The sequence below is a fragment of the Sceloporus occidentalis genome, unplaced genomic scaffold (genome assembly GCF_023333645.1).
Source record: "Sceloporus occidentalis isolate IW3139 unplaced genomic scaffold, rSceOcc1.0.p SCAF_2, whole genome shotgun sequence".
Classification (NCBI taxonomy): domain Eukaryota; kingdom Metazoa; phylum Chordata; class Lepidosauria; order Squamata; family Phrynosomatidae; genus Sceloporus; species Sceloporus occidentalis.
The window spans coordinates 131,065,292-131,091,237 of NW_028316982.1; the positions used below are offsets into that span (position 1 = coordinate 131,065,292).

At 39.5% G+C, this 25,946-nt stretch overlaps 1 protein-coding gene across 5 annotated transcripts in view; it reads left to right on the forward strand.

Annotated features, from left to right (window-relative positions):
* ENOX1 (ecto-NOX disulfide-thiol exchanger 1) overlaps positions 1 to 25,946 on the forward strand; it is a 497,438-nt gene that overhangs the window by 296,066 nt on the left and 175,426 nt on the right. For 4 of the 5 annotated variants that reach the window (XM_089511006.1, XM_089511009.1, XM_089511008.1 and 1 more), the window contains 2 exons: positions 4,419 to 4,573; positions 5,210 to 5,347. In XM_089511006.1, coding sequence (XP_089367132.1) covers positions 4,564 to 4,573; positions 5,210 to 5,347 — 148 coding nt within the window. In that variant the 5' untranslated portion in view covers positions 4,419 to 4,563. The remainder of the gene's footprint in view (positions 1 to 4,418; positions 4,574 to 5,209; positions 5,348 to 25,946) is intronic. The other variant, XM_089511011.1, reaches the window with a different exon arrangement.

Genomic DNA, 25,946 nt, shown 5'->3' on the forward strand with positions numbered 1-25,946 from the left:
CACTAAGCTGGACTTCCATAATACCTCATTTAATGGGCCTCCAGATTCTGTTATTTATAGATGTAGGTTTAGGCAGGCTGCAGCTGCTGTCATGATCCAAGAAAGAACTGGCACATTTGTAACCCGTTCAGAGCACACACCAGTTTTCAGTGATCTAGATTTAGTTTTAACTATTAGAGATATCATTTAAATAAGTCTCTCAAGGGATCATCTGTTTCACTTGCAGATTGTTGTTGTTTCTCTTTTGTGATTTTTAATGCCTTCCTGTGCTCTGCTTCCTGAAGGAAGTTTGACTTACATGTACATTACAAATGTTATATCTAAAAACTGCTGAGGTAGCCTTTCAGCATCCTGGATGAGCATGCTCTCTCCCCGCAAATATTGGTCTTTGCTGGCACTCAGAATTAACTATCAACATATTTTTCAAACTTAGTTATCCTTTGCTTGGAGCTATGACTTATTCTTTTGACTTCAAAACTATGAATACTCTGTTCCTTTGTGTGTCTATAATATTGACAAGTAGAATAATTTCATTCATAGTTAAGATGGCTTATACATTTTATGAATATTTGTTTCTGTAGTCAAAGCCACAAAAGCAATACACTGAAGGAGTGTGTATTTTTTGTGATGATTACTGTTTAGTACACACATTGCTGTGGTTTATGTGTTGAATTTTGTGTGCTGTTTTCTTGTGCTGTTAGCTGTGTTACATCAGGAAGTTGCACTTTCTCTGTACAAGTTTGCATTCACAACCAAACAGCTATTTTTCTTGGCCCTTTCACACTGTCTTATTTTGTCTGACATTTTAAGGTTGCTTCAAAGCTGAGTAATGTAACATTGTTTAACTGAAATATTAAATGACCGTTCCAGCTACATAATTGATGAATCAACTGTCATAAAGCTTTAGCATTTAAGGGTCATGTTCTTATACTTATGGCCAAATAGGAATAATATAGAAGATGACAGCTGGAGTCTAGAATCAAAAGAGGCCAACTGTCCTGCTCTTTCACCCAGGCCAAGCCAACAGATTGCCAAGAGACATGCTTACGAGAAGTTTGGAGAGGAGAAGACCTTTGTTTAGCTTCTCTGCTCATTCATGGAGAGGAAATAGTGGAAAAATCTTACACTGGCTGCCACTGGTTTTCTAGAGAACATCATTTGCCAAGTTTTATCATCTCAAGGGATGATTCTAATATTTGTTTCTGTAGTCAAAGCCACTAGAAATGGTCTTCTAGTACAGATTTCACGGTACCAATCAGGTTGATTTATGTCTTTCGTAAGTATCTTTCAAAAATGTTCACACTTGTCAAGCTATCTACCCAATTTATAAAAACTAAACAGATATCCAGCTAATTCCATACTCTTGTAGCTTGAGCTGTGGACCAACATTATCTGCAGTCCAAAAAGTATAAAAAGGTTAATTCATTACAAAACACAGCAGCAAAAATAACCAACAAACCCATAGATAAGGTTTCAATTAAGAGCCAGTATGGTGTAGTGGTTTGAGTGTTGGGATATGACTCTGAAGACAAGGGTTTGAATCCCTGCTCAGTCCTAAAACCCATTAGGTGACCCTTGGCAAGTCACCCTCTCTCCACTTCAAAGGAAGGCAAAGACAAGTCCCCTCTGAATAGATCTCACCAAGAAAATCCCATTATAGGTTCATCTTAGGGTAGGAAATGACTTGAAGACACACAGAGACAAACTTTCAGTACTTAAAAAAATGTTACTTGAGTAAAATGGAAACACAAAATTCATCAAAATATCAGCAAACAATGAGATGATAATGCACAGTTAATACAATTGTTTAAAGCATGCTTTGCACTGAGTACCAACACATTATGGTGTTTTTGATGGATAAGACTATTTCTTCAGAACTGCTGTGTCTGTATTTGATCCTCATTAGAATCACGGTATCATAGAGTTGGAAAAGACCAAAAGGGCCATCCAGTCCAACCCCCTGCCATGCAGGAAGTCACAAATCAAAGCATTTTCCGCACACGACCATCACCTTCTGTTTAAAAACTTCCAAAGAAGGAAATTCCACCACTCTCCTTTCACTGATTGCACATGGTTGGCACATTAAATTACAAAAATTCCACAGAGACTACTTTCTGGCCAAAAGGGAAATTCTGGGAAATGGCCTAGAAACGCAATTTTTTAGATAACCATAGCATCAAATTTCCCAGCTGCACAACACTGGATGGGAGTAATGAAAGAAGTCACAAAAACAAAAAACAAGCAAAAACAAAAAGAAACCATTTTCTACCCATTCTGTCTGTGTGTGTGTGTGCGCATCAAGTAAGGCAAGAGAGGACAATGGTTAATGTGTTAAATCTGTATAATCATCATGTACATTCATAACGCACATAATTATAATAATTTGCATAATAAGGAAATATTCTGGAACTTGCCAAACTGTCCATAGAATTTTGTCCTAGCAGCATTCCCATTGCAAGTTGAGTTCCCTTTACAGTAGGCCCTTCCTATACAGAGAGGATCTGTTCCAGATCTCCCCCCCCCCCCCCCGCCGCATATGGGGAAAAATGCATACACTCAAATCCCATTGGTTTCTACGGCAGCTCACATGTACCAGTGGTGCACATGCCATCTTGTCCTCTTGGGCTTGCTGTATGCATACGCTCAAATTTGGATATGGCAAGCCTGCATATGGCACAGGCACACTGTACAAGCTGTACAGTGTACAAGTTCCTCTTATTCAGAATTCTGAAATCCAAAATATTCCATGGGTGGCTGAGATAGTGACACCTTTGCTTTCTGATGGTTCACTGTACACAAACTTTGTTTCGTGCAGAAAATTATTTAAAATATTATAAAAAATTACCTTCAGGCTATGTGTGTAAGTTATGAAACATAAATGCATTTTGTGTTTAGACTTGCATCTCATCTGTATATATATATGCAAATACAGGTATTCCAAAATCCACCCCCGAAATCCAAGAGATGCTCAACTTGTATTACCAAATTCTCTTCATGTCACTTTTTCCTCTCCCCTGTGGTGGCCAGGCTAGTAAGGAACAGGGGGCTTCTGTCCTTTAATGGTTGTATAGATGAGGGTATTTCAGCAGGTCTTGTTTGTCCTAAAGGGAAGAAGAGCGTAGAGGGTGCAAGATATACGAGAAGTCAGGTGTAGCAGCATGGGATGAAAGGAGAAGGAAGAGAAGAAAGGAAGGGGAGACATGAAGGTAGCAGAGTGCAGGAAGCATGGGAAGGAGGCATGGCAAATGTGTGAGATGAAGAAAGGGAGCGGAAAAGAGTGAGAGGTTCTTGGGGAGGGTGCAAGAAGCAAGAGAGGTAGAGATAAGGTGATGGAAGGTGCAAGACAAGGAGGAGTGGTAGCCCTAAATAAGATGAGGAAGGAAGTGAAGATGCAAGTAGGGCAGAGCAAGAAGCAAGGGAGAGGAACACAGCAAAGGTGCAAGGTGAGGCAAAGGACAGAAAGAAGTGAAGCTGTGGAGTAATGATGCATTGTGTTGGCATAAAGTATGACAGGAAAGGGCAATGAGTAATGTGTTAAATTTGCATAACTGACGTGTAAATTAATAACACACATAATTACAATAATTTGCATAATATGCCAATTAGGTCTCCAGATTTGAGGAGCTGGAATATGGCAACCCTACGCACATACCTTAGTAAACTGGATGGGTGGTGGTGGTGGTGAACAATTAATTTCTATCTTACCACACTTTTCTAGCTGGGCAGTTTGTATTAGTTGTTACTCTTCACAGATCTGTAGATGACATGCTTTTTGTCCTCACTTTATTAACCCATTGGTGTGATCAAAGGTGGCAAAGAGTTAAAAAAAATTCCCCTTAAATGATTATGAGGAGTATGATTAGCCACTTGCCTGCTCCACAGATTCTGGGGATCAATTAGTACACCATTCTTAACTCTTGTACATTTTAAAACAATTTCTTATCTCTCGCAGCTCATTCTTAAAGTTACCCAAGGTTGTTTTCACGACAGATCCCCCACATTACCTCCAGTGCATCTGGGAATTTATTTAACAGGCAACAGTTTTCTTCAAACTTTCAGTATCAATTAATTTTTAACTTTTTAAAAAATTCATTTGCAGCCTCAAGTACGTCCTTCCAGTGTAAGCCAGCTTGCTAAGGCGGCTGTGCAGGTGCTGATAAGACCTAAACTGTGGAGAGGTTGCTCGCCCAGCGGCTAGGCATTAGACAGATTCCTCTATTGCACTGTTTGTTCTGTTCTCAATCAGCAGAGTTTGCTTAATTCCCTTTTGAACGCCTGGGGAAGGAGTGTGGCTGAAGTCGGTCTGAACACCCAACTCGGAGTGGCTAACTGTTCTGTGTGGATTTCCTACCAGTATCTGTTTTGAAGAGATATATTAAAATAGTATTTAGTTTATGGTTTTTTCTCCCCCCTTCCAGAATATAACATACTAAATGTGGATCCAGCACCAAGGGATGGAGAGACCATTGCACCTTTCAAGATGCTAACGCAGTAGCAAATGAAGAAGTCAAAGGGCATCAAGCTGAAGAAATTAAAAAACCAGAAGAAATACCCACTAGAACAATGGCAGCAGGTGAAAGAAGTTATTATAAGTGGTGTATCGCATTATGGTCATGGTAGCTGCAAGGCATTTCTGAATTTCTGTTCTTAATTGGAAGGTGGTGCCTCCTTGAGATTCCCTGATCCTTTCCCCCGGTATCTTACTTTTTATTTTGATGATAAAAGAAAATTTATTCTCAACTTCTGGAATATTTGTGTCAATCAGGGTTAGCAAAAAGAACAAAAAAGTCTTTTGGCACCTTAAAAATTTGCAAATGTGTTTGGCATTAGTTTTCATGGCTGCAATCCAATGAAGAGGACTTTAGTCCCCAAAAGTTTTTGCCATTGTAAATTTATCAGTCGCTAAGGGTGCCACAAGACTCTGCCATTCTAAATTCGTTATTCTTGCAAACGTATCAACATCCTTGGGAATTTGTTTCCATAGGAACCTTTGCCCCTTATTGGATTAGGTTTCTGCAGATGCTGTGTATTGGCTTTTTTGTTTGCTGGCTGCTATACTGCAAGTTTTCCCAGAGATGGTCAGGAGAGGATGACTAACAATAAGTCCTAAGATAGCAGTGCCACAACAATTTAAGAGATTTTTCTAGTGTTCAGTTTGCTATTGTTGCTTCTTTGTTTGCAAGCTTAGAATGTGTTTCTTTTCCTACAGCAGCTGATGGCTTGGGAAGCATAGCTATAGATACCACGCAACTTAACATGTCAGTCACTGATCCAGCAGCTTGGGCAACTGCTATGAATAACCTGGGTATGGTTCCAGTGGGATTAACTGGACAACAGCTTGTGACGGGTAAGGTTTTTGGTGAGATTTGTTGCATTGGTTTATGGATTTTGTAGAGACTTGAGATAAATGGTTAACGTTTATTTTTGGAAGGTGTACACACTCTCTCTCTATCTCTCTCTGTGTGTGTTTATTTAGTATACTTAACGGAGCAATATTTTTTTTCTAAAAGCATAGATTCCCTTTGTATTAATATTGTGTTGGAGCCATTAATCTCCTGGTATTAGCAAGCATCTAATCCATAGTACTTCTTTAAGTTAGTAGAAGCAGCTGGAATTCCTTGGGGAAATCTGAGTTTTTTAAAGCTGCTGTATGATCTCTGAGATATATGCTAGTTTGAATCTGAAAGTGAGGTGTAATGCAGGTACATTTAGGGTTGCTTTTTTAAAAAGCTAGTTTTCCCCCCAAAGTATTTGCTAATATTTTGCCAAGGCAGAGCATGGGAAACTGACTAAAAGCTTCTGCTGAGAGGACAAGTGTTGTTATGCTGACAAAAGAAAGTATGACTATAAATAGACACTTAAAAAACCCAGAATCAAATAGATCATTTGCCAACATCATCACATAACTGGACTTGAAAATACCTGTAGTCATCTACTTTCCACTGAAAACTTTTGTTCACTTTACTTATTTGGGGAGTGGGGGTGATACTGTTACATATGAATCAAAGTTCCTCTATGGTCACATCCTCTTCTATCCCTAGCTAACCACCATCATTTAAGAAGTCACATTCTTGTTCATTAATGATAGATAGCTGAGAAAGTGTAAAATCCTCTTTTGTATATATTTTCTTTCAGGGAAGTTGAAATGGCTTTAAAAGAAGCACAGGACTAAATTCTATTCCCATCTCTACCTGAAATGGAATGGTCTAGATTGAGGACATAAATAATCAACTACTTTGTCCTCACATGAGAGAATAAATAATTCCCATAGTTTTCTCCCTGCTGCAGGAAACACATGTGGATTTTTTTTTTGTGGGGGGCATGGGCATCATGGTGGCATTGTACAAAAATATTTTTTGTGTGTGCGCAAAATATGCTATTTCCAGAGAGACACATTTTGCACAAATTCGGTCTTTCTTGTGCAAACAGATATGGTTTGGGACCAAAAATCCCTGCTTGTGTTTCTTCAAACATTATCCAGAAGCATACATGCTACTTTTCTTTTTTGCATTAAAATAATAGGGGATTGTGTGAAAAACACATTATTAATGCAAAAAAATGTTACCAAAACCACATTTAGATTTATTGATCTCTCTTGCTCTCTTTCTTTCCATAAAGTGACATGGTTATTAACCCCCCCCCCCCCCCCCTTTAAGTAAGGAATGTTACGAACAAGACATAGTGAAAATGGTTTTGGAGTTATAAGCCATCTTTATTTATTCCTTACAGTAATACATTATTTAAGATATTAATTAATATTTGTTGTATATTTTCAATTTGATGGCTGATAATATTAGACTCTATGTGAAAATCCCCATCATCACACTCCTTATTTGTCCACAGAATTTAGTTGTTACTTTCAGCCAGATAAAGAGTTGGTTTTCGTTGAAATCATTATAATATGGTACTGTATTAAGTGTATAGAGTACACATGTCACACGGATAAGATCCCAGCTTCAAGTAAGAGATATGTGGGATAACAAGTCTGGAAAAAGACCTCTTCCAAGTACTTTGGAAGTACTTCCAAGCTGCCAAAGTAGACAGTGATGGGCTACACACTGTGGCAAATGGTGTCCGTGACATAGTGATATGTTCTGAGTATTACAATGAACTTAAATGAGCTAGCCAAGGTGCTGAACGTATTCTGAGAGTAGGACTCGGCACTTGGGATAGCACCTTTAAAAATCAGAATGTGTAGAGCAGATTAACCTCTCCACTGACATTGAAGCCACCAGGTGCCATTAGCTAGAGGTATCAGTGTCCAACTGGGTCTTCATATCTTCATGCCATCACTGGAAGCCGCAAGAGATAACATAAAGGAAAAGAAGACCCAGAAAGCTATAGGTCTGAAGAGTTGCTAGGTAAAAACAGAATTCTTCTTGCATAAAATTTGCTGTGAATTAATCCATACGATCCCATTGTACATCCACATGTGTGACTCAAAGGACTTTATCAAATGGGAGGCAAGCATCCTCCTCCCATGATTAAATCACCATTAATTCCTGTTAATAGCGTAATTGGAGGGGGGGGAGAGTATCACACCCCTGTGTGCTTCGCCTGTTCTTGTTCCATTTGTAATGAGTAATGGAGGCATCATTTGGTATTAGATTGTTAATACCAAATGATGCCTTCACTACTCTTTACAAATGGGACAAGAACAGGAAAAGCATGCAAAGATGTGATAATCCTCCCCACTGATCACACTATTAACAGGATTTAATTGTGATTTAATCACGGGAGGGGGACGCTTGCCTCCTTCATGTGATAATTTCCATAGACTCAGTTTCAGAGGGGGAGAGGTCCAGATGCCATGGCCTTCCCTTTGTGATGCTTTCATGTTCTCCCAGGGCCTCCTCTATCTCTCCCCCCCCCCTTTACTATAGAAAATGCATGAAGGAGGCCAGTACAAAGTAGCTGAGCAATGTCTTTTTTCTGGTATTTGTCAGAAGTGGAAGCACCTCAGAAATGTAGTGCATTAAAAGCAAAGTGCTGTAGGGCCACAAGTTCTTGTGGCATGTAGCAAGATATTAACACACTGGTGTCATAAATAATACTTCTTTTACCAAAGACTGAGACCAGGGAAAGAAGTGTTCGCAGAGCTGATTGTGGCCTTATTCCAAGAACCCATTTTAATGTTTATGTTCAATAGTGTCTTGCTGTTTTAACTGTGAATCATTTACTTTTATGGAACAGTAATTAATGAGAATAAGATTCTAGACAGCGTTCATCTCTTCTGTAGAGCCCTTTATCATCTGTGACAGCCCCACCTCCCATTGTCTTTTCATGTTTAATTGAATCTGCTGAATAACTTCCTGTTCTGTTTCCATGTCTTTGAGATCATTTCATACCTTTTCATGATCTATGCAGTCAAAGGCTTTGCTGTAGTCAATGAAACGCATGTAGATTTTATTTTGGAATTCTCTGGTTTGTTCCATTATCCATCAGATGTTTGCAATGTAATCTGTAGTGCCTCTTCCTTTTCTGAACCTAGCTTGCACCTCAAGGATTTTTAACTCCTTATATACTAGGAGTATTTTTCTGCAGAATTTTGAGTATAACTTTGCTTGCATGGATAATTAGCATGGTGGTTTTGTAGTTATAGTAGTCTTTTGCTTCTCCTTTTTTAATGTATGGGAATGTATTTTTTATCTCTTCCACTCTGTGGGCCACTGCTTTGTTTTTCATATTTGTTGACAGATTTTAATTAGAGCTGAGCCTGATTCTGCCTCTGTGGCATGTTCTAGTGGTATGTCATCTGTTCCTGGTGATTTGTTCTTCCGTATTGCTTCACTTTCCAAAATTTGGGGTTCATCTTCATAGGTTTCTTCTTCCCATGTGGCATTTATCCTTTCATTTTATTTTATTTTTTGGTGTGTGTGTATTGCTTCCATTAGTTTCTTACTTCCTTATGGTCTTGTATTACATTACTCTTGTGATCATAGAGCATTCCAAGCCTTAGTTTAAATTTCTCTTTGAATCCCCAGAATTTGTGGAAGAGGCCTCCTGTTTGTCAGCTTCTATTTCTCTGCATTGATTTTTGCAGTAATTCTCTTTATCCTTGTGCATTAATCATTGGACAGTACCATTCATGGTTCTGATTACGTTCCTTTCTCCCTTTCCTTTTGCATCTCATCTTTCTTTAACTACTTGAAGCATTGCATCTGTCATCCATTGTTTCTTCTCTTTCTTTGTGGCCACAGTTACAGTCTTTCTGCATTCCTAATTGACTATGTCTGTGACTTTTGCTTATAGTTCCTCTGGTTCCCAGTCAACTAGGCTTAATAGTGTAAATCTGTTTCTCACATTTTCTTTAAATTCTGTTTGGATGTACTTTGGGTCATAGTTTGCCATGGTTGTTGAATACCTTTTAATTTTTAAACTTTAAAAAGAGTAACGAAAAGTAAATCTTTTGTTACTATTGAGAAAAGGGAAAGTAGAGATTTCATTTTAAAAAATGCAGCTGTAACAGTTGTGTTTGTAGCCTTGGCATGCTTAACTGTAATTAATAACTTTTTAAAGAAGTAGTTCTCAAAACTTGGAAGTTATTTTCTGGGTATGTTTTTATGGATTTTAATGTATGGGCATGTTCTTATGGAAGACAGTCCTTCAAATATGCTGTAAGCATATTTCACTCCTAGGGAGTTTTTTGTACTAGAAGAGTTAAATTTCATCATTGCTAGCCCTTTAATACCAGTCGAGATACTGTTTCTACAGTGCATAAAGTCCTTTAAAAATGTTATAAAACCAGATATTTGATCAGAGCAAATATCAAAGTGTAAATTTGTAATGATGTTAACAGTTTTATTGGATGTCTTTTGCTTTTTCATGATTTTATTTTTCTCTTCTGTTGAAGTGTTGATGTTCCACACCCTATAGATTTGGCTGCTAAATATATGTCATCTTAATCTTAAAATATGATTTATACAAAGCATAGCTGTTTAATTATGCAGTTCTTTGAACTGTTAAAACTGATCCAGTATGTGATTATGGCTGAAAATTAACTTCCTTATCAATCATTTATGTGTGTGTGTGTGTGTGTGTATAATGAAATCCAGTCATTGAAATATTGTTAGTGTGGTTTAATCACAGATATGAATATTTTTAGGAAGGTTTGTAGGAAATTTGTTAAAACTTTAAAGTAATAAAAATCATAAAGTCAAATAAAAATAAAGAACTGTAAGCTACCTTGGGTCTCATGTTGGGAGAAAGGTGGGATATAAATAAACTAAAATAAAACAAGTACATTGCATACCCTTGCATTAAGCAAACAGCTGGATAAAATGATCTCTGAGGTTGCTTCCCACTCAATATATAATTCTGTGCAAAGTAATATAATGTGCAACTGAGAAAGAGAGCAGAGACAGCAGCAGCTGCTGCTGATACCAAGCGGAGTTAGCAAGAAAAGAGGTTCATGGTACTCTGGTAACAGGGACACAGAAAAATCTGTTCTGACCCTGAGGCCAATGTGGGTGTACTAGCACAATAAGATTTTCATGTAGGCATCTTCATAGACAAAATCTGTAATCAAAGGAATAGGCTGGAATATGCCTCAAACTGTATTAGAGCTGCAGACATGCCCATCACTTGCACAAGGAAGGGCTTACAAAATAATCTCAAACTCACCTTAGATCCCCCCACCACAGTACAAAAACAACCCCTGCCCAAATCTTGGATGTAATTATCATAGAATACGTAATAGAATCATAGAATTGGAAGAGACCACAAGGGCCATCCAGTCCAACTCTCTGCCATAAAGAATCAAATCACTCCTAATTTGAACTGGTCTGGGACAAACATCTATCCTAGTGAAAACTGGTGAGCAGTTGTAATAGTTCTAGCTTATTCACCACGTAATTTTGTGTCCACCATTTGACAATGCCTACAGTCCATTTTTGTAAAGAAATGTCTTACATGCTGGAGCACATGTGTACCGTTGGGCAAAATAAATAAATCATCAAACCTTTTGACATTAATTATGTTGCTTTTCTTTCCTGTACTTCCAGTTCTTATTTGAGTAGTCATCTGAGTTCTTGTTTTGCCTTCCATTCATTTGTATACATTATACTGGGAACAAAGGAAACACTCAAAAGCATTGTTTACTTCACTTGTAATCCGTTCACAGTTAGCAAATGGCTGCCCTTTGTTTGCTTTTTCTAGGAGTACAGATCCACTGTACAGAGCTGATGAGAAGATTGTTTCATGGGTTAAGTATTTCTTGGAGCCTCAGCAAGACCAGAAAAGAGTTTATATTACTCACACTCCAGAGAAGTTGATTTTTAAACATGCTATTGTTTGTTCTGATCCCAAGATATCATATATACAGTCGCCCCTCCTAACTCACAGATCTCAGATCCATGCCCTCAAATACCCACAGAAGGGCAACCTCCGCTATTTCCCATGGTGCGTGTGCCCGGGCCTCACACACAGAGTGTGCTCCATTCAAGCCTATGAGGCTTGAATATGCGTGCGCCTCTGTTTTCGCAGGGGGAGGGTCCAGAACAGATCCCTGTGAAAACAGAGGGCCAACATTTCTAACCACAGAATGAGCAAGACACAAGCTCTGAATAGGGATGGAAATAATATTTGAAAATATTTTTTTAATCATTTAAAAAAATTATTGACTATCAGGAAACCATGGACTGATGAGACTCTTCAGAGTTTGGGTTTTATTCTGTGCAAAACTTGCTCCCTCCTATGAAACCACTGGGAGAGGTCATCCAGAGTTTTGGAGTTCAGTGTCAGCAGTATGTTGATGACATCCAATGCTAGCTCTCCTTTCCATCAAACCCTAAAGAAGCTGTTTCTGTACTAAACCACTGTCTGCTGTCAGTAATGGACTAGATGAACATGAACATCTTAATTCAGACAAGTTGGAGGTACTGCTGGTTGGACCGAAGACAGATAAGGGAATAGGAACTATGCCTGTATTGGCTGGGGTTACACCTCCCCTGAAATCTCAGGTTTCCAGCTTGGGTGTTTCAGCCTGGATACCCAGGTTTCAGCCTTGGCCAAAAGTGCATTTGCACAACTAAAACTAGTGCACCAGCTGCACCTGTTTCTTGATAAGTCGGACCTTGCTAGGGTGACACATGCTTTGAATACATCCTGTTTGGACTATTGTAATGTGCTCTATGTGGGGCCACCCTTAAAAACTGTTTGGAAAGTTGAGTGGGTCCGAAATGCTGCGGCCAGAATGTTGCCTGGGTCTGGCTGCAAGGATCATGTGAAACAGCTGCACTGGCAACCAATCTGTTTCCAGGCAGAATTCGTGGGTCTGGTTTTGATTTTTACAGCCCTAAATGGATTGGCTCCAGACTGAAGGACCATATCTCCCTATACGAGCCAGCCCAAGCACTAAGATTAGCAAGGGAAGGCTTTCTCTCTGTCCCATCACCTTCACAGACGCAGTTGGTAATGACTTGGGAGAGAGCCTTCTCTGTGGTTGCTCCCAGACTGTGGAACTGCCTTCCATGGGAGGTCAGGTCGGCCTCCTCTCTGCTGTCTTTTTGCAGCAGCTAAAGACATTTTTATTTAGCCTGGATGAATTTTACTGTATAATGTGGTGGTTTTTTTATTGATTTTAACTATGCTGTTTTTAACTTATGTTTTAATATTAATAATATTGAATCATTTTTAAGTTTTGTAATCAGTGTTTTAGTTCTATCTTTTTAAATTGTTGTAAGCATCCTTGAAGCCCATTTTGGGAGAAAGGCACACTATAAATCCCCCAAATAAATAAATAAATAAATAAATTAAATATATTAATATTTCTGCAAATGATTTTTTTTCTTGCAGACACAGTATTTCTGCTGTTCCCTGCGCAGAAAATGCTGCCTTCTTTGCAGAAATACTACATGTGAATTTTGTGCAGAGTAAGTCCTTTCAAGACTAAATTGATCAGTGCTTTCTTTGAGAATAAAATTAGCTAGGAAGTGCACTGCTCGCTCTGCACTGACAGCACCTGGGATTTAAAAAGATACTCTATATATGCTCAAGGGCTTGGAAATGTGTGATGAGACATTTCTTGTTACACTGTGTTGCAAAACCAGGTTCTGTTGCAACTAAAAGTAGTTGAATTAATATAATTACCTACACTATTCAATTGCACCATTAGTGCATTTCTACTTCAATTTCAGGGAGAGATACTTAATTTTTCTTGGGTGGGTGAGCTGCACTTTTCCTACTCTTGCCTTTAGCTACCCTTGTCTTTCCTCTGTCCAGGATAACTAGATCCCCCCCCCCCCCCCCGTAACATGTAAATCTCACACATAGGTCCCAAGCCTCTTGTGCTAGGCTAGCGGAACACATTTTCCAGTTATTTTATTTTTAATCCTCCCAATCTGACATTGAGAGCATGGAATTTGTGCCATTTTGTGTTGAGATTCTTCTTACAAGTAGTTGAAACTTCACGGTGTGGAAAAACAGAACCAGTGAGTTTTGTAACAAAGGGGAAACTGAGTGAGTCTGTGAACATCAGACATCTGTCCTTAGCTGTAAACTACAGAAGTCCTATGTGGTGTGCTAGTCTGTTCCCACAGTGGGCTTAGAAGAGACCCGTAAACAAGACATCAGCCCAATGTAATCCTTCAACTCATGTTCCCTAGCAACAGCTACTGAGAGCCATACTTTTTCTGATACAGGGCACAATTTATAGCCATCAGTATTTTTATATTTCAATGTATTTGTCTAATCCCTTTTTAAAATCCATCTAAGCTGGCAGGCATCTCTACTCTTGTGATAATTAATTCCATAATATAATTGTCTGCTTTTTTATACAAAAAAGTACTTCTTTTTCTTTGTCCAAAATTGTCTACCATTCAGCTTCACTTTATGATCCTTCATTCTAATATTACAATGAGGAGGAAAAATGTATCTATTTCATGTTATAATGAAATATACTGTACCTACTCAACTCTAAATCGACCTTATGCGTAAGTTGAGGGCAGGTTTGGCTGCCAAAAATATGGATTTGATATGACCCATGGGTGAGTCAAAGTAAACTTCAGGGCATGTAACAAAGGATGTAAAGGATAAAGCAAAGTAAAACAATGCCAAGCAACTTAGAAAATTCTGGCAGGCATTACTGTTTGTGTTCAACCTAAAGGCTGGATGGATTGAATTCTCACAAATGATGGTTGTGGTGACCAATCACAGGTGGAGCTAGAAACACACACACACACATATCAAAAAGGATGAAATGGCAAAGCAAAGAAATTGGTGACTATGGGCTGGAACCGATGGCCCTAAAGGGGCGGCTTGATGCTGCCCCTTTGATCACTGGATAGGGGCCGTGGCAACCACACGCTGTGGCCCCAATCTGGCATTTTTCCGGTCCCCAAAGGGTGGCTTTTCTGCCACAGCACTAGCGTTTCAGTGTTTCTGTGGCATGTGGTGTATAAATACCGCACTTTGGGAGCGCTGCAACACTGCCCGCTGTCTGTTTGGGTGGGGAGGATGATGCCGGCTTGGGGTGTTATCAGGGCACATGTCATTTAAATACCACACCCCCATGCTGCCCCTAAGCCAGCGTATTGTGCCGGTCCGTGCCCCTATGTTAGCAGTGGTTATAGCTTTTAACTTTAATGTGCTAACCTCCTCTGATTTTAACCCTGTAAAGCTGACAAGCATATACAAAGGTCTTATTCACATGTCCAGTTCTTCTTGATGCTCCTTTGAGAGGAAGCACCAGAGGGCTGCCACTGCTGGCATTTTCCCACCAGGGCATTCAAAAGGGTCAGAAGTGGTGCCATATTAGAGAGTGGAGAGAATTGATGCTACTTTTAGTAACTCCCAGGACAGACCAAGCTCTCACCTTCTGCAATTCTACCCAGAGAAGGGGATGTTCCCCTTTTCCTTTTATAATAAGAGTTTAAGTATAGTAATTAAACTGACCCATAGATAAGTTGACCCAGATTTTGAGGACAATTTTTGACTAAAATTTCTAGACTTATACCTGAGTATATACAGTGTATAAAATACAGTGTAAGAGCCCTGGTGCAGCCTGGACTGCAGCCACTCACAGACTACAAGGTTGTGAGTTCAATACCTGCCAGGGGCTCAGGGTCAACTTAGCCTGACATCCTTCTGTAGGTCACTGAAATGAGTACCCAGCTTGTTGAGGGCAATTGGCTTACACTTTGTAAACCACTTAGGAAGTGCTTAAGTGCACTGATAAGTGTATAGAAATACACATGCTATTGCTATTGCTATAAAATATATAAACACATATAATATCTCTATTATGTCCCACAATTTTTTTTAAAAAAAATTAATTTATAGCCTAACTTTCTCCCAAGGTAGCCTTTGTAAACTTTCAGAGAGATGATGCTCCAGCCCTTATATTATTTTGGTTATCAATCTTATTAATTTTCACATCCTTTGAATATCTTTTTGAAATTTTAATGCCAGAGTTGTTCACAATATTCCCAGTATTGTCATATCTTAGATTTGTATAATGGCATCATGAATTTGCAGTTTCAAATTTGATTGCTAAACTAACGTTTCCTAACATGAGAATTTATTACTTTATTATTATTTTTATTTATATAAGGAATTTACATTCCTTCTTTCTTCCCAAATGGGATTCATTTGGGGAATTCAATGGGGAGTTTGCCCTTTTTAGAGCAGGTATTTGCTGGGTCATTGTTTTTATTGAGCTGTCCATCACAGCCCAAAGATCCTTTTGATGCTAATTTGCTGCCGAAGGAGATTTAACAGTGAAGTTTTCGTTGCACCGATATGCACCACTTTCCACTTGCTTATATTGAACATCATTAGCCGTTTGGATGACCATTTTCCCCAGTCTGGAGCTATTGTTCTGGAGTTCTTTGGAGTCCCTTTTTGTTTTAAATAGTCTAAATAATTTGGTGTCCTCAGTAAAACAAGACACTTCATTGCTCATGCCTAACACCAGATCATTTATGAACAAGTGAAGAAGCACTGTTCCCAGTCCAGATCCATGGAAAAACACAGTTTTCAGTGGTCTAGTATAAGAACTATTCATTCCCAATCTCAAGTTCCTGTGCTTTAACAAGTTACTTATTTGTAAGAGGACATTTCCTCTTATCCTGTGTCTGTGAGGGTTGCTCAGCAGTCTTTGCTGGCTGACTTTTCAAAAACAGTTTGAAGCAAATGAAGCCTACCAGATCACGAAATGCTTGTTGGCTCTCTCAAAGGGTTGATTTAATTATTTAGTCAGAACGTTTGTGTACTTCTTTCCATTTTAAATAGTCTCAAAGTGGTTCACAGAGTTGACTCTCTCAAGGACTTATTTGATTCCCCTTCAGCAGAATTTGTCCTTATATCTGCTTAATAATTTGTCTTTAATAATGCTTTCTGTCAGTTTGCCTGGAACAGCTAACTGGCCTGTAAATTTTCTGGATACTCAACTATCCTTTTTTTTTTAAATGCCCAAAATTACAATTCCCTTGCAATTTCAAATCTTATTTCGATGGGATTTGTCATATGAATCATCCTGGACAAAGAGGTGATTGCTGGAGGTGGGATCGGTCTCAGAAGCACATTACATATTTTGTTGCTCAGTTTTGCTGTGGAAGTCCTTAAAAACCCTTAAGGTGGATACCACCTGGACCTTGTGATAAAGGCTCACTCTGCATTAGGCAGAGTTGAGTAAGTTAGGTGGCAGATGCTGTGGTAGCAAGGAGTAGTCCAGGCTTGTGGTAAGATTCATTTTCCAGTTCAGTTTGCCTCTGTACGTGGAACCGAGTAAGGTATGGGAAATTTTTCCTTAGCTTCGGACAGTAGAATCACCTTTGATGGCCCTGTTGGTGACTGATTTGCTTCCAGTTTCTCAGTATGAATTTAGAACTTAATCTCATGCCATATCATCAACTCGTTGCAGATGACTTTAGCTCTGGTGTCATGTTCCCACTTGTTTTTCATGTACTGCTGGAGGGGCTCCCCTAAAATATCTCCTTTCCTGCTTTAGCTGAGATTGAGCTGCAGTTGCCTATTGACTAGATTTTGTGATTGTGATAAAATTTGAAACACTTTTCTGTTTCATCGTCTTGTTGACTAGAAGGTAGTTTCAGGCTTTTACTTGCTGAAATATGTGAAATTTAATAATGGATCTCTACACAGAATTGACAAACAATGTTTTACGGGAAATATTTCTTAACAGAATTGATGGACTGCATACATTGGTCTCTTCCTATATGTGAGAAATCCATACTAAGGAAGGTCAAAGAAGAAAGGATGAAGGCAGTCTTGTTGCTGAACATAAAGAAATAAAAAATAATGACAACGGAGGATCTACATAAATTCAGTCGAGACAATGAGGAAACATAAATACAGTAGTTAAATAGTTTCCCATACCTTGGATCAAACTTTGATCAGAAAGTAGACTGCAGTAAAATAAGAAAGCTAGGAATGGGAAGGGCAGCCATGGAAGAACTGGACAAGATCCTTAAAAACTAAAAATATACAATGGAGCATTAAAGTTTGAATAATCCAAGCTGTTGTATTCCCCATCACCATGTACAGATGTGAGATCTGGGCAGTGAAGAAAATGGATCGGAAGAAAATCTATTAATTTGAGATGTGGTCCTGGAGAAGAGTGCTGAGGACAGCCAAAAAGACAAACAAATGGGTCCTTGAACAGAGCAAGCCTGAACTCACCCTGGAAGCCAAGATGATCAAATTGAGGCTGTCATGTTTTGGCCACATCATGAGACAATAATGCTAGGAAAAGTATAGGATAATAGAAAGAGAGGAAGACTGAACACCAGATGGATGGACTCAATCAGGGAGGTCATGGGCCTGAATCTGAAGGACCTGAGTAGAGCAGCAGAAAATAGGGCATCTTGGAAATGTCTCATCCACAGGGTTGTCCTGAGTTGAGGTCAACTCAAGGTCAGTTAACAACAACAACATCAAATAAAGCCTCTTTGCCATTTTTTTGATTGTTTACTTTAAAATCCCTACCTGTTTAAAACTTGCATGGGCAATCTGAGGCTTACTTCCCTTTCCCCACTCCCACTCTTACAACAAATCTGCTGGATGGCTGGTACCATTCACCATGTTTCCCACTTGAATCACACTCATTGTGGCCATCAAGAATGCAGTTCTGCTAGGGAACAAGGCATGTGCTCCTCTCATACCATGTTTCCCAATTGAATCACTGGAATGACAGTGGAGAAAGTTGCAGGCACTGATGGGAGGACAATACAACCCTCCATAGGAAATTGCCCAAATCTTATCTTCAGGTCCAAAAGGGATTTTAATTGCTCATAAAATCAGCATATTATTGAAATCATGTCAAAATGAATCTCATATAAAAGGTTTAGCATGATAAGAAAGCCTAATAATACCTTGAATAGCTTTTTGGACATTAAATTATACACTGTAGTGCCACAGTTCTAACAAATAGATATGAAGATTGCCAAAAACCAGAGAAAGGAGGATACTTCTGGCTGGAAATTGTTCAAAGATCACAGATTGTATGAAAACTAAAGTACCTCTTTGTATATATTAAATTAAAATATAGCTAAAATACACACCAAAAAAAGTTTGCATTTAACACTAATTGAAAAAGAGCTAAACTTATTTTAAATCCAGCATCTCACCAATGTTCTCTAAAATATGCTGCTTAGTTATGAAGCAAAAGATTTTCTGTCTGTGAAGAATGAATAATGAAATCATTCTTTGTGCTGAATTTTAAAGAGGTTTTTTTCCCCTCTCTGTATGGTTTACTTTTAAATTCCATTGAAGATCCTAAAATGTACTTTGAGCGAGTCATTTCTCTCTTTTATAGATATGTATCAGTTTTACTATGTGCAAAAAGAAAAGAAGTGGTCCCCCCTCCTCCCCCGAGAATAATGGTTTGTATGCAAAGGAGGGAAACATTTATTTTAAAAGCAATGGATTACTTGTTAGACATTGTTTTCCAGAGTAATATATTTCTAATCATGAGTAGCGAGTAATGTAAAATGTTGTGGTTTTTGGTGGCGGTGGTGGTGGTGTGTGCCTTCAAGTCATTTCCAACTTGTGGCAAACCTATAATGGGATGTTCTTATCAAGATTTAGTCAGAGAATGTTTGTCGTTGTTTTCCCTGAGGCTTAGAAAGAGTGGGTTTCTCTGGCCGAGGGGATTTGAACCCTGGTCTTCCAGAGTCCTAGGGATGTCCACAGGAATTTTTCAGTGAAGCAGAGCTGCATAGTGGTTGTAGTTGCTGTTGTTGTTGTGAGCCTTGAAGTCATTTCCAAGTTATTGCGACCCTAAGGCAAGAATTGTTCAAATGGGGTTTCCCTTTGCCATCCTCTGAGGCTGATAGTGTGTGACTTGCCCAAGATCAACCACTGGGTTTCCATGACTGAGTGGGGATTTAATCATAGAATCATAGAGTTGGAAGAGACCACAAGGGCCATCCAGTCCAACCCCATGCCATGCAGGAACTCTCAATCAAAGCATGCTTGATAGATAGCCATCCAGCCTCTGTTTAAAGACCTCCAAGGAAGGAGACCCCACCACACTCTGCGTGAGTGTGTTTCGCTATTGAACAGCCCTTACTGTCAGAAAGTTAAACCTTGGATTCTTCTGGTTGTTGAGGAAGAACTTCTGAATGGAAACATTCCACTCTATTATCAAAGTGGCCTCCTCTAAATAAATCTTACCAGGAAAACTCCATGATAGGGTTGTCTTGTGGTTGCTGTAAGTCAGAAGTGGCTTGAAAGCACACAGCTACAAAGCAAGAAGCAGTGTGAGGGAGCTGCACTAGAGGCTGGTGTGCCCCTAGAATTTCCCTCTAAGGTACTGGATTTTTTTTTAAAGATGAATGATGTGATGTGCTTTAGTAGGACAGGGGATACAGCTACCACTGTGGCCTACATACAGTGCTTTTATGTGGGAGGTATGTTGGTAGGAGAAGTTTGAAAAGACACCAATAGGATGAAAGTGGTTGTTGTGTTCAACCTTCATCTCAGATCAGTCTCAGGAGTTTATCAAACAAGGGGAATTGGAAGTATAATCCGATGGCAGTCTGAATGCAATCGTAGGGTTTAACGTTATTACGTGATAGACCACCACACGCAAATTAGGGCAATGGGAAGTCAGTTCAAACGCAATCATGTGTTTTCACATTATTGCGTGATAGACTGCCACACGCAAATTCGGGCAATGGCATGCTGTTTTGGAGCAATGGGGAGCCAGTTCAAATGCAATGCGTATTCACGTAATTGCGCAAAACTAGCGACTTTAAGTGAATGCGTTCTGGTCCCACTTTCTTTTCATTCGAATTTAAGAGAAATTCCTCCCGTTTGATAAACTCCTCAGTCCAAGCAATGTGAGTTCTGTATTCCTATTAAGGGATAGGAAATGCATTGTATTATCAGTCCTGGATGACGCCTAGCTCATCAGATTTACCAGCTGCTGATATTTGTTTCTGTCTTAGAAAATGTATGCCTCTGGTCCATCTGCCCATTTGATTTCACCTCTGGCACCAGATCATTTGCCTATCTATTTTGGACTACACTTACCTCTGGCTTGCTCCCATCTGATATCAGGACTCTGTTCCTGATACCACTTGGGAGAGTGAATTCTGGCAAATGCTGGCACAACACAGATGTGTGTATAGATCTGATTTTAAATGTGTGGCAGCTTTGCTTCTTTTCAAACACAAGTTTGAAATGTCTGTCCTATTTCTGCCTACATTTACTTTTGGAAAACACTGCACAAAAATGACATTTATTTTTATAGACAATTCTCCTAATATATACATCTTATGCCATGATGGTGAATATACTGTACAGATTTTTGGAAACAGTTGCTTAAATATACGTGTTCCCCCAATATACATTTTTCTTGGGACACTTTTCTCTTAATTTACCCACTTTGTTTGCACTTACTTCTTAGAAAACTGTACCAGAAAAATTAGAGATAAGTGAAAACAAAAGGGTATATCCATTCCGGCTCACCTGTTGGTTCAAAAAGTACAAGTTTGGTCAATTGGGATGATAATTGAGATGGAACAGAATTCTCTTTCATCCCTAAAACATTGGCTTTCTATGTAGAAGCTGGGTTCTGTGCATAGATCTCTTGCTGGATTGAAATGAAAGACAAACTACTTGTTAAGAGCTGGGGAAGTGAGTAGTTTTGAACTAATAGTGTTGAATGTTGAGAAAGGTATTTTGAAAGAACTAGATCTCCCCTCCCTTTCCCTCTATGTGGATGGATTTATTTTTTACAAAGCAGTCTTTTCAAAGGCTGGTTCTAAAAAGACTGCCATGGCCTTTCAACCGCTTGAACAACAGGGGGAAAAAGCACCAGAAAACACTGTGCTTTATCATTCTTGAACAGCTACTTAAAAACAATGTGCAAATATTAAGAGCGGGAATTGTTGATTGGTAAAGCTAATAACATCAAAAAATATCACCTAGAATTGCATTTCAACCTCAAAATTTAAAATTTGTGTAGATTCACAAAACTCCCTAGAAGCTCCAAACTCAGTTCACTTACTTCTCACTTACAAGAGAAGTAAGAAGTAGTAACAGCTGCAGAAGAAAAGTGACTGTCTAGAAGCCGAGTAGCTTTGATCAAAAAGCCACAGTCAAAAATGCATTGTGAGTATCAGCAAGGTGGAAAATGTCATCATATGTCAATATTTTATTTAAAGAGTGGCTAACTTAGAATCATAGAATCATAAAGTTGGAAGAGACCACAAGGGCCACCCAGTCCAACCCCCTGCCATTCAGGAACACAGTATCAAAGTACCCTCAAGAGATGGCCATCCAACCTCTGCCTAAAAACCTCCAAAGGAGACTCCACCACAATCCAGGGGTGGCTTTTTCAACAAAAGCTTCACAACTGGCTCCTTTAAGCAAGTTTGAATGCTCTCTTTTTGTAGTGAGGTACTAACTACCCCCTTCACCCACTCAGCCAGTCCCTCTTTGACCTGTTTGATAAGCTAGGAAGGGTAAGGGAAGACTCTTCAAAAACACACACAGGTGGTGGCTCTTGGAGGATCCTGTCCACATCTTTGGGCTGCACAAATTAAAAAGTATCTATTAACACTGGACAGACAGGAGCCAAGGTTACATCCACTGGCATTGTATCAACTACAGCATGCGCACTGGAGCGGATCTGAGCAACTTTATCTAAAAAGTCCCATGTAAGTTCTTCCCAGTGGGCTGTCAAGACTCTGCATTTTCTTCCTGGACACCAGTGTGTAATAGACCTCTGAGCACTTAGAACAACTCTGTAAACAGCTCCCTGCAGATGCAAAGGTGGTAGCAGGGAGCCAAATCCAGAGTAACACAGCACAGATTTCACTTCACAGACTATGCCATGGTAATGAATCTTCTCAACTATCATTGCATCTGTCAAGTATTCTAAGCCCTACTACAGCTTAGCTTTATACTATTACATTTAATGAAGCTGTTTGGGGGGTTCGGTGTGGGTGTGCCTGTGTGACGTTTCTCTATAAATTAACATTATCTGTCTCAAATACATCAAGCTGTAGCATCCACTCTGGGATCAGCGATAAGGGCTGGTACTATACTGGAACGGTGCCTCTTTTCTCTTCACATTGTCATGGGAGAACTCTTGATCTAATAGGGTGGATGTGGGTGAGAAAACTTAAGGAAAGTATTATAACTGTTGGTGGAAAATGTTTAATACCCCTAGGGTCTGTCGTGCGTAACACTCCTATTTTTTAAACAAGGACTTTTGGGGGAAAGAAATTAAACAAGAAGAGGACTCTGTTGTTTTATGTTTCATTTCAGCACAGAAGGAACTTAGGTGTTCGTCCATATGATTCTGAGTTTATACAATCTGAAATTAGTATCATTCAGACCCAAGACACAGAGCAGCGCAACCTGGATCCACCCAAAAAACAATGCCCATGCTAAGTGCGCAACTTTCACAATTGTCCACAAAAACCACTTTATTTTTCTAAAATGGCTTAGAATAGAATTAGTCTTGGTGGTTTACTGCATCTCCAAATTTAGACATCTATGCTTCCATGAACCCGAACAAACAGGTTTAATAATAAAACAAGGTCATCTTTAGACACTCTTATAAGCAAAAGGGCAACAATGGTTCCAGATACCTATGAAAATCTGCTGTACATTGCTGAGATTTCCACATAACTATGGGGTAGTTACACACAAATGAACTGTTCATAACTGACACACTATGAATGGGATACAAGCCAGCCAAAATTAAGTAGTGTTTTTATGCTACTGATTTAGGTTAGATGTGAACATATGTTTAATTTTCCTTTGACACCAGTGAGTCTCAAAGGTGCTAAATCTGGGCTAAATTATATGTAGAATGCATCTTGCACTCTTGTATATTTTCAAGTAAAACAAAAAACAGAACCATGCTGATAATTCAGTTGTCAGAATGTGGTTGTAGTCAGAATTAATTCTAATTTGTTCATACACATATTCATAGACAGTATATACATAGTTGCTTGGTCTGTATCTTGCTATGGAGTCCCCAGCCATCTAAAATCATACTGTGATCCTGTGGATCTGGAGTGAACAACAGAACAGGTTCTCTTTTCCCCAATTACATATGCATTTATTTTACTCATGCATGTAATTAATTTTAAGTGCCTAATTTGGATTTACATAGGATTGCCAGGTTGAACAGGGAACTACCCTTTCACAGCATTAAAAAGTTAACAGATCCTAGATCAGAAAGACATATCATAAAGTTCTATCATGTGGAATTATAGCACATAATGCTCTCCCACCCTCATAAAATCCACAGTATTTTCTGGTGGGTGGAGGGTGGGAGCAGCAGCAGAGATGCATCCAGCATCATTCCTGTAACTGGATAAATGTCAGTCTCATATTGCATGAGTCTAGCTGCAGGACTGGAGCTGGACTCTTAATTGCCACAGACTCCCACTCTCCAAACTCTTCAAACTGTAGAAAAAGCAATCACACCTCAACATTAGAAAGCATTTCCTGACAGGAAGAGCTGTTTGACAGTGGAATATTATGATGGATAATTATCGGTCAGTGTCCAACCTACCATTTTTGGGCAAGGTATTGGAGTGTGTGTTGGGCTTGCGACTCTGGGTTTCTGAATGAAATGGATGTCTAGATCTATTTTAGTCTAGTTTCAGGCCTAGATCTGGAGCAGAGACAGCTTGGGTCATCATGGTGGATGACCTACACACAGAACTGGACAGGGTGTGCGTGTCGCTGATAGTTCTGCTGGACCTCTCATTGGCTAACAGTACCATTGACCATGGTATCCTTCTGGGTTGCTTCACTGATAAGGGACTTGGAGGCACTGATTTACAGTGGCTTCATTCCTTCCTGGAGGAGTGAAACCAGAAGATTGTGCTTGGAGGCACATGTTCAACCTCCTGGGGTCCCTTAAGGTTCTTTTTTGTCCCCCATGCTATTTAACATATACATGAAACCACTGGGGGAGGTCATGCTGTAGTGGCCTCACTATATGGGTGACACTCATCTCTACTACTTTTTCCATCCAATCCAAGGAGACTGTCTTGGACCAAAACCAGTATCTATTATCAGTAATGACCTGGATGAGAGCAAACAAATTGAAATTTAATCCAGAGAAGACAGAGGTGGTATCAATATATGGATGACACCTGTCTCTACTACTCCTTTCCATCCCATCCAAGCAGACTGTCTTGGACCAACAAGCAAACAAATTGCTACAGGAAAAGAGATTCCACCTCAACATTAGGAGGAATATCCAGACAGTGAAAGCTGTTCAACAGTGGAACACACTTCCTCAGAGAGTGATGGAGTCTCCTTCCTTGGAGGTCTTTAAACAGAGGCTGGATGACCATCTGTTGGGGGCGTGCTTTGAGTTCCTGCACGGCAGAGGTTTGGACTGGATGGCCCTTGTGGTCCCTTCCAACTCTATGATTCTATGAAATTGAAACTTAATCCAGACAAGACAGAGGTGCACCTGGTTAGTTGGAGGGCAGATCAGGGAATAAGGATTCAGTCTGTGTTAGATGATGTTACACTCCCCCTGAAGACAAGGTTTGTAGTTTGGGTGTATTCCCACACTCAGCTTTGAACCTGGAGGTCAAGGTTTCTGCCAGGAGTGCTTTTGTACATTTGAAGCTTGTGCGCCAGCTGTGCCTGTGCCTTAAGATGCCAGATCTCGCCAAAGTGGTGCATTCCTTAGTTACATCCTGTTAGAACCACTGTAGCATGCTCTACTTGGGGCTGCTTTTGAAGAGGGTTCAGGAACTCCAACTGGTCCAAAGAGCAGCAATCAGACTGTTAATTAGAACAAGTTATAGGAACCATAATATACCTTCATTGAAACAGCTTCACTGGCTGTTAGTTTGTTTTTGGGCAGAATTAAAAGCGCTGGTGATGAACTATAAAGCCATATATGGCTCAGGTTGGCCTATTTGAAGACCCCATCTCCCTCTATGAGCAGACTTGGGCTCTGAGATCTTCAGGAGAGGTCCTTCTCTTAGTGCCACCACCATCACAAGCACAGTTGGTGGGTACAAGAAGGTTGGTGGGTACACGGTTGGTGGCCAGAAGCCAGAACGGCCCCCTTCTTGCTGTCCTTCTGCTAGCAGTCAAAAACCTTAATATTCAGACAGGCTTTTAAAACAGAATACTTTTTACAGAAGAGGCTAGGGCATACTCTGTTGTTTTAACTGAACTGTTTTGTGAGCTTTTTAAATCTTTTAAATTGTATATATTCTTTTACTGAACTTTGAATTGTTTTAATACTTTAAACCAGTTAATTCTATTTTGATGCTTTCTTTTTGTATGTTTTTAATTGTTTGGGCTTTTAAAATTGTGAACTGCTTTGAATCCCTTTTTTGAGGGAAAAGGTGGGATATCCCATAAAAGTGTGATTATCCCATAAAAGTTTCATCTGCAACCCCCACCACCACCCCCAGAATTGTTTTTTTTTTTCTCAGCTACTGAGGCCTTAGATCAGGATGGAAACTGGGTAGCTCTTCAAGTGT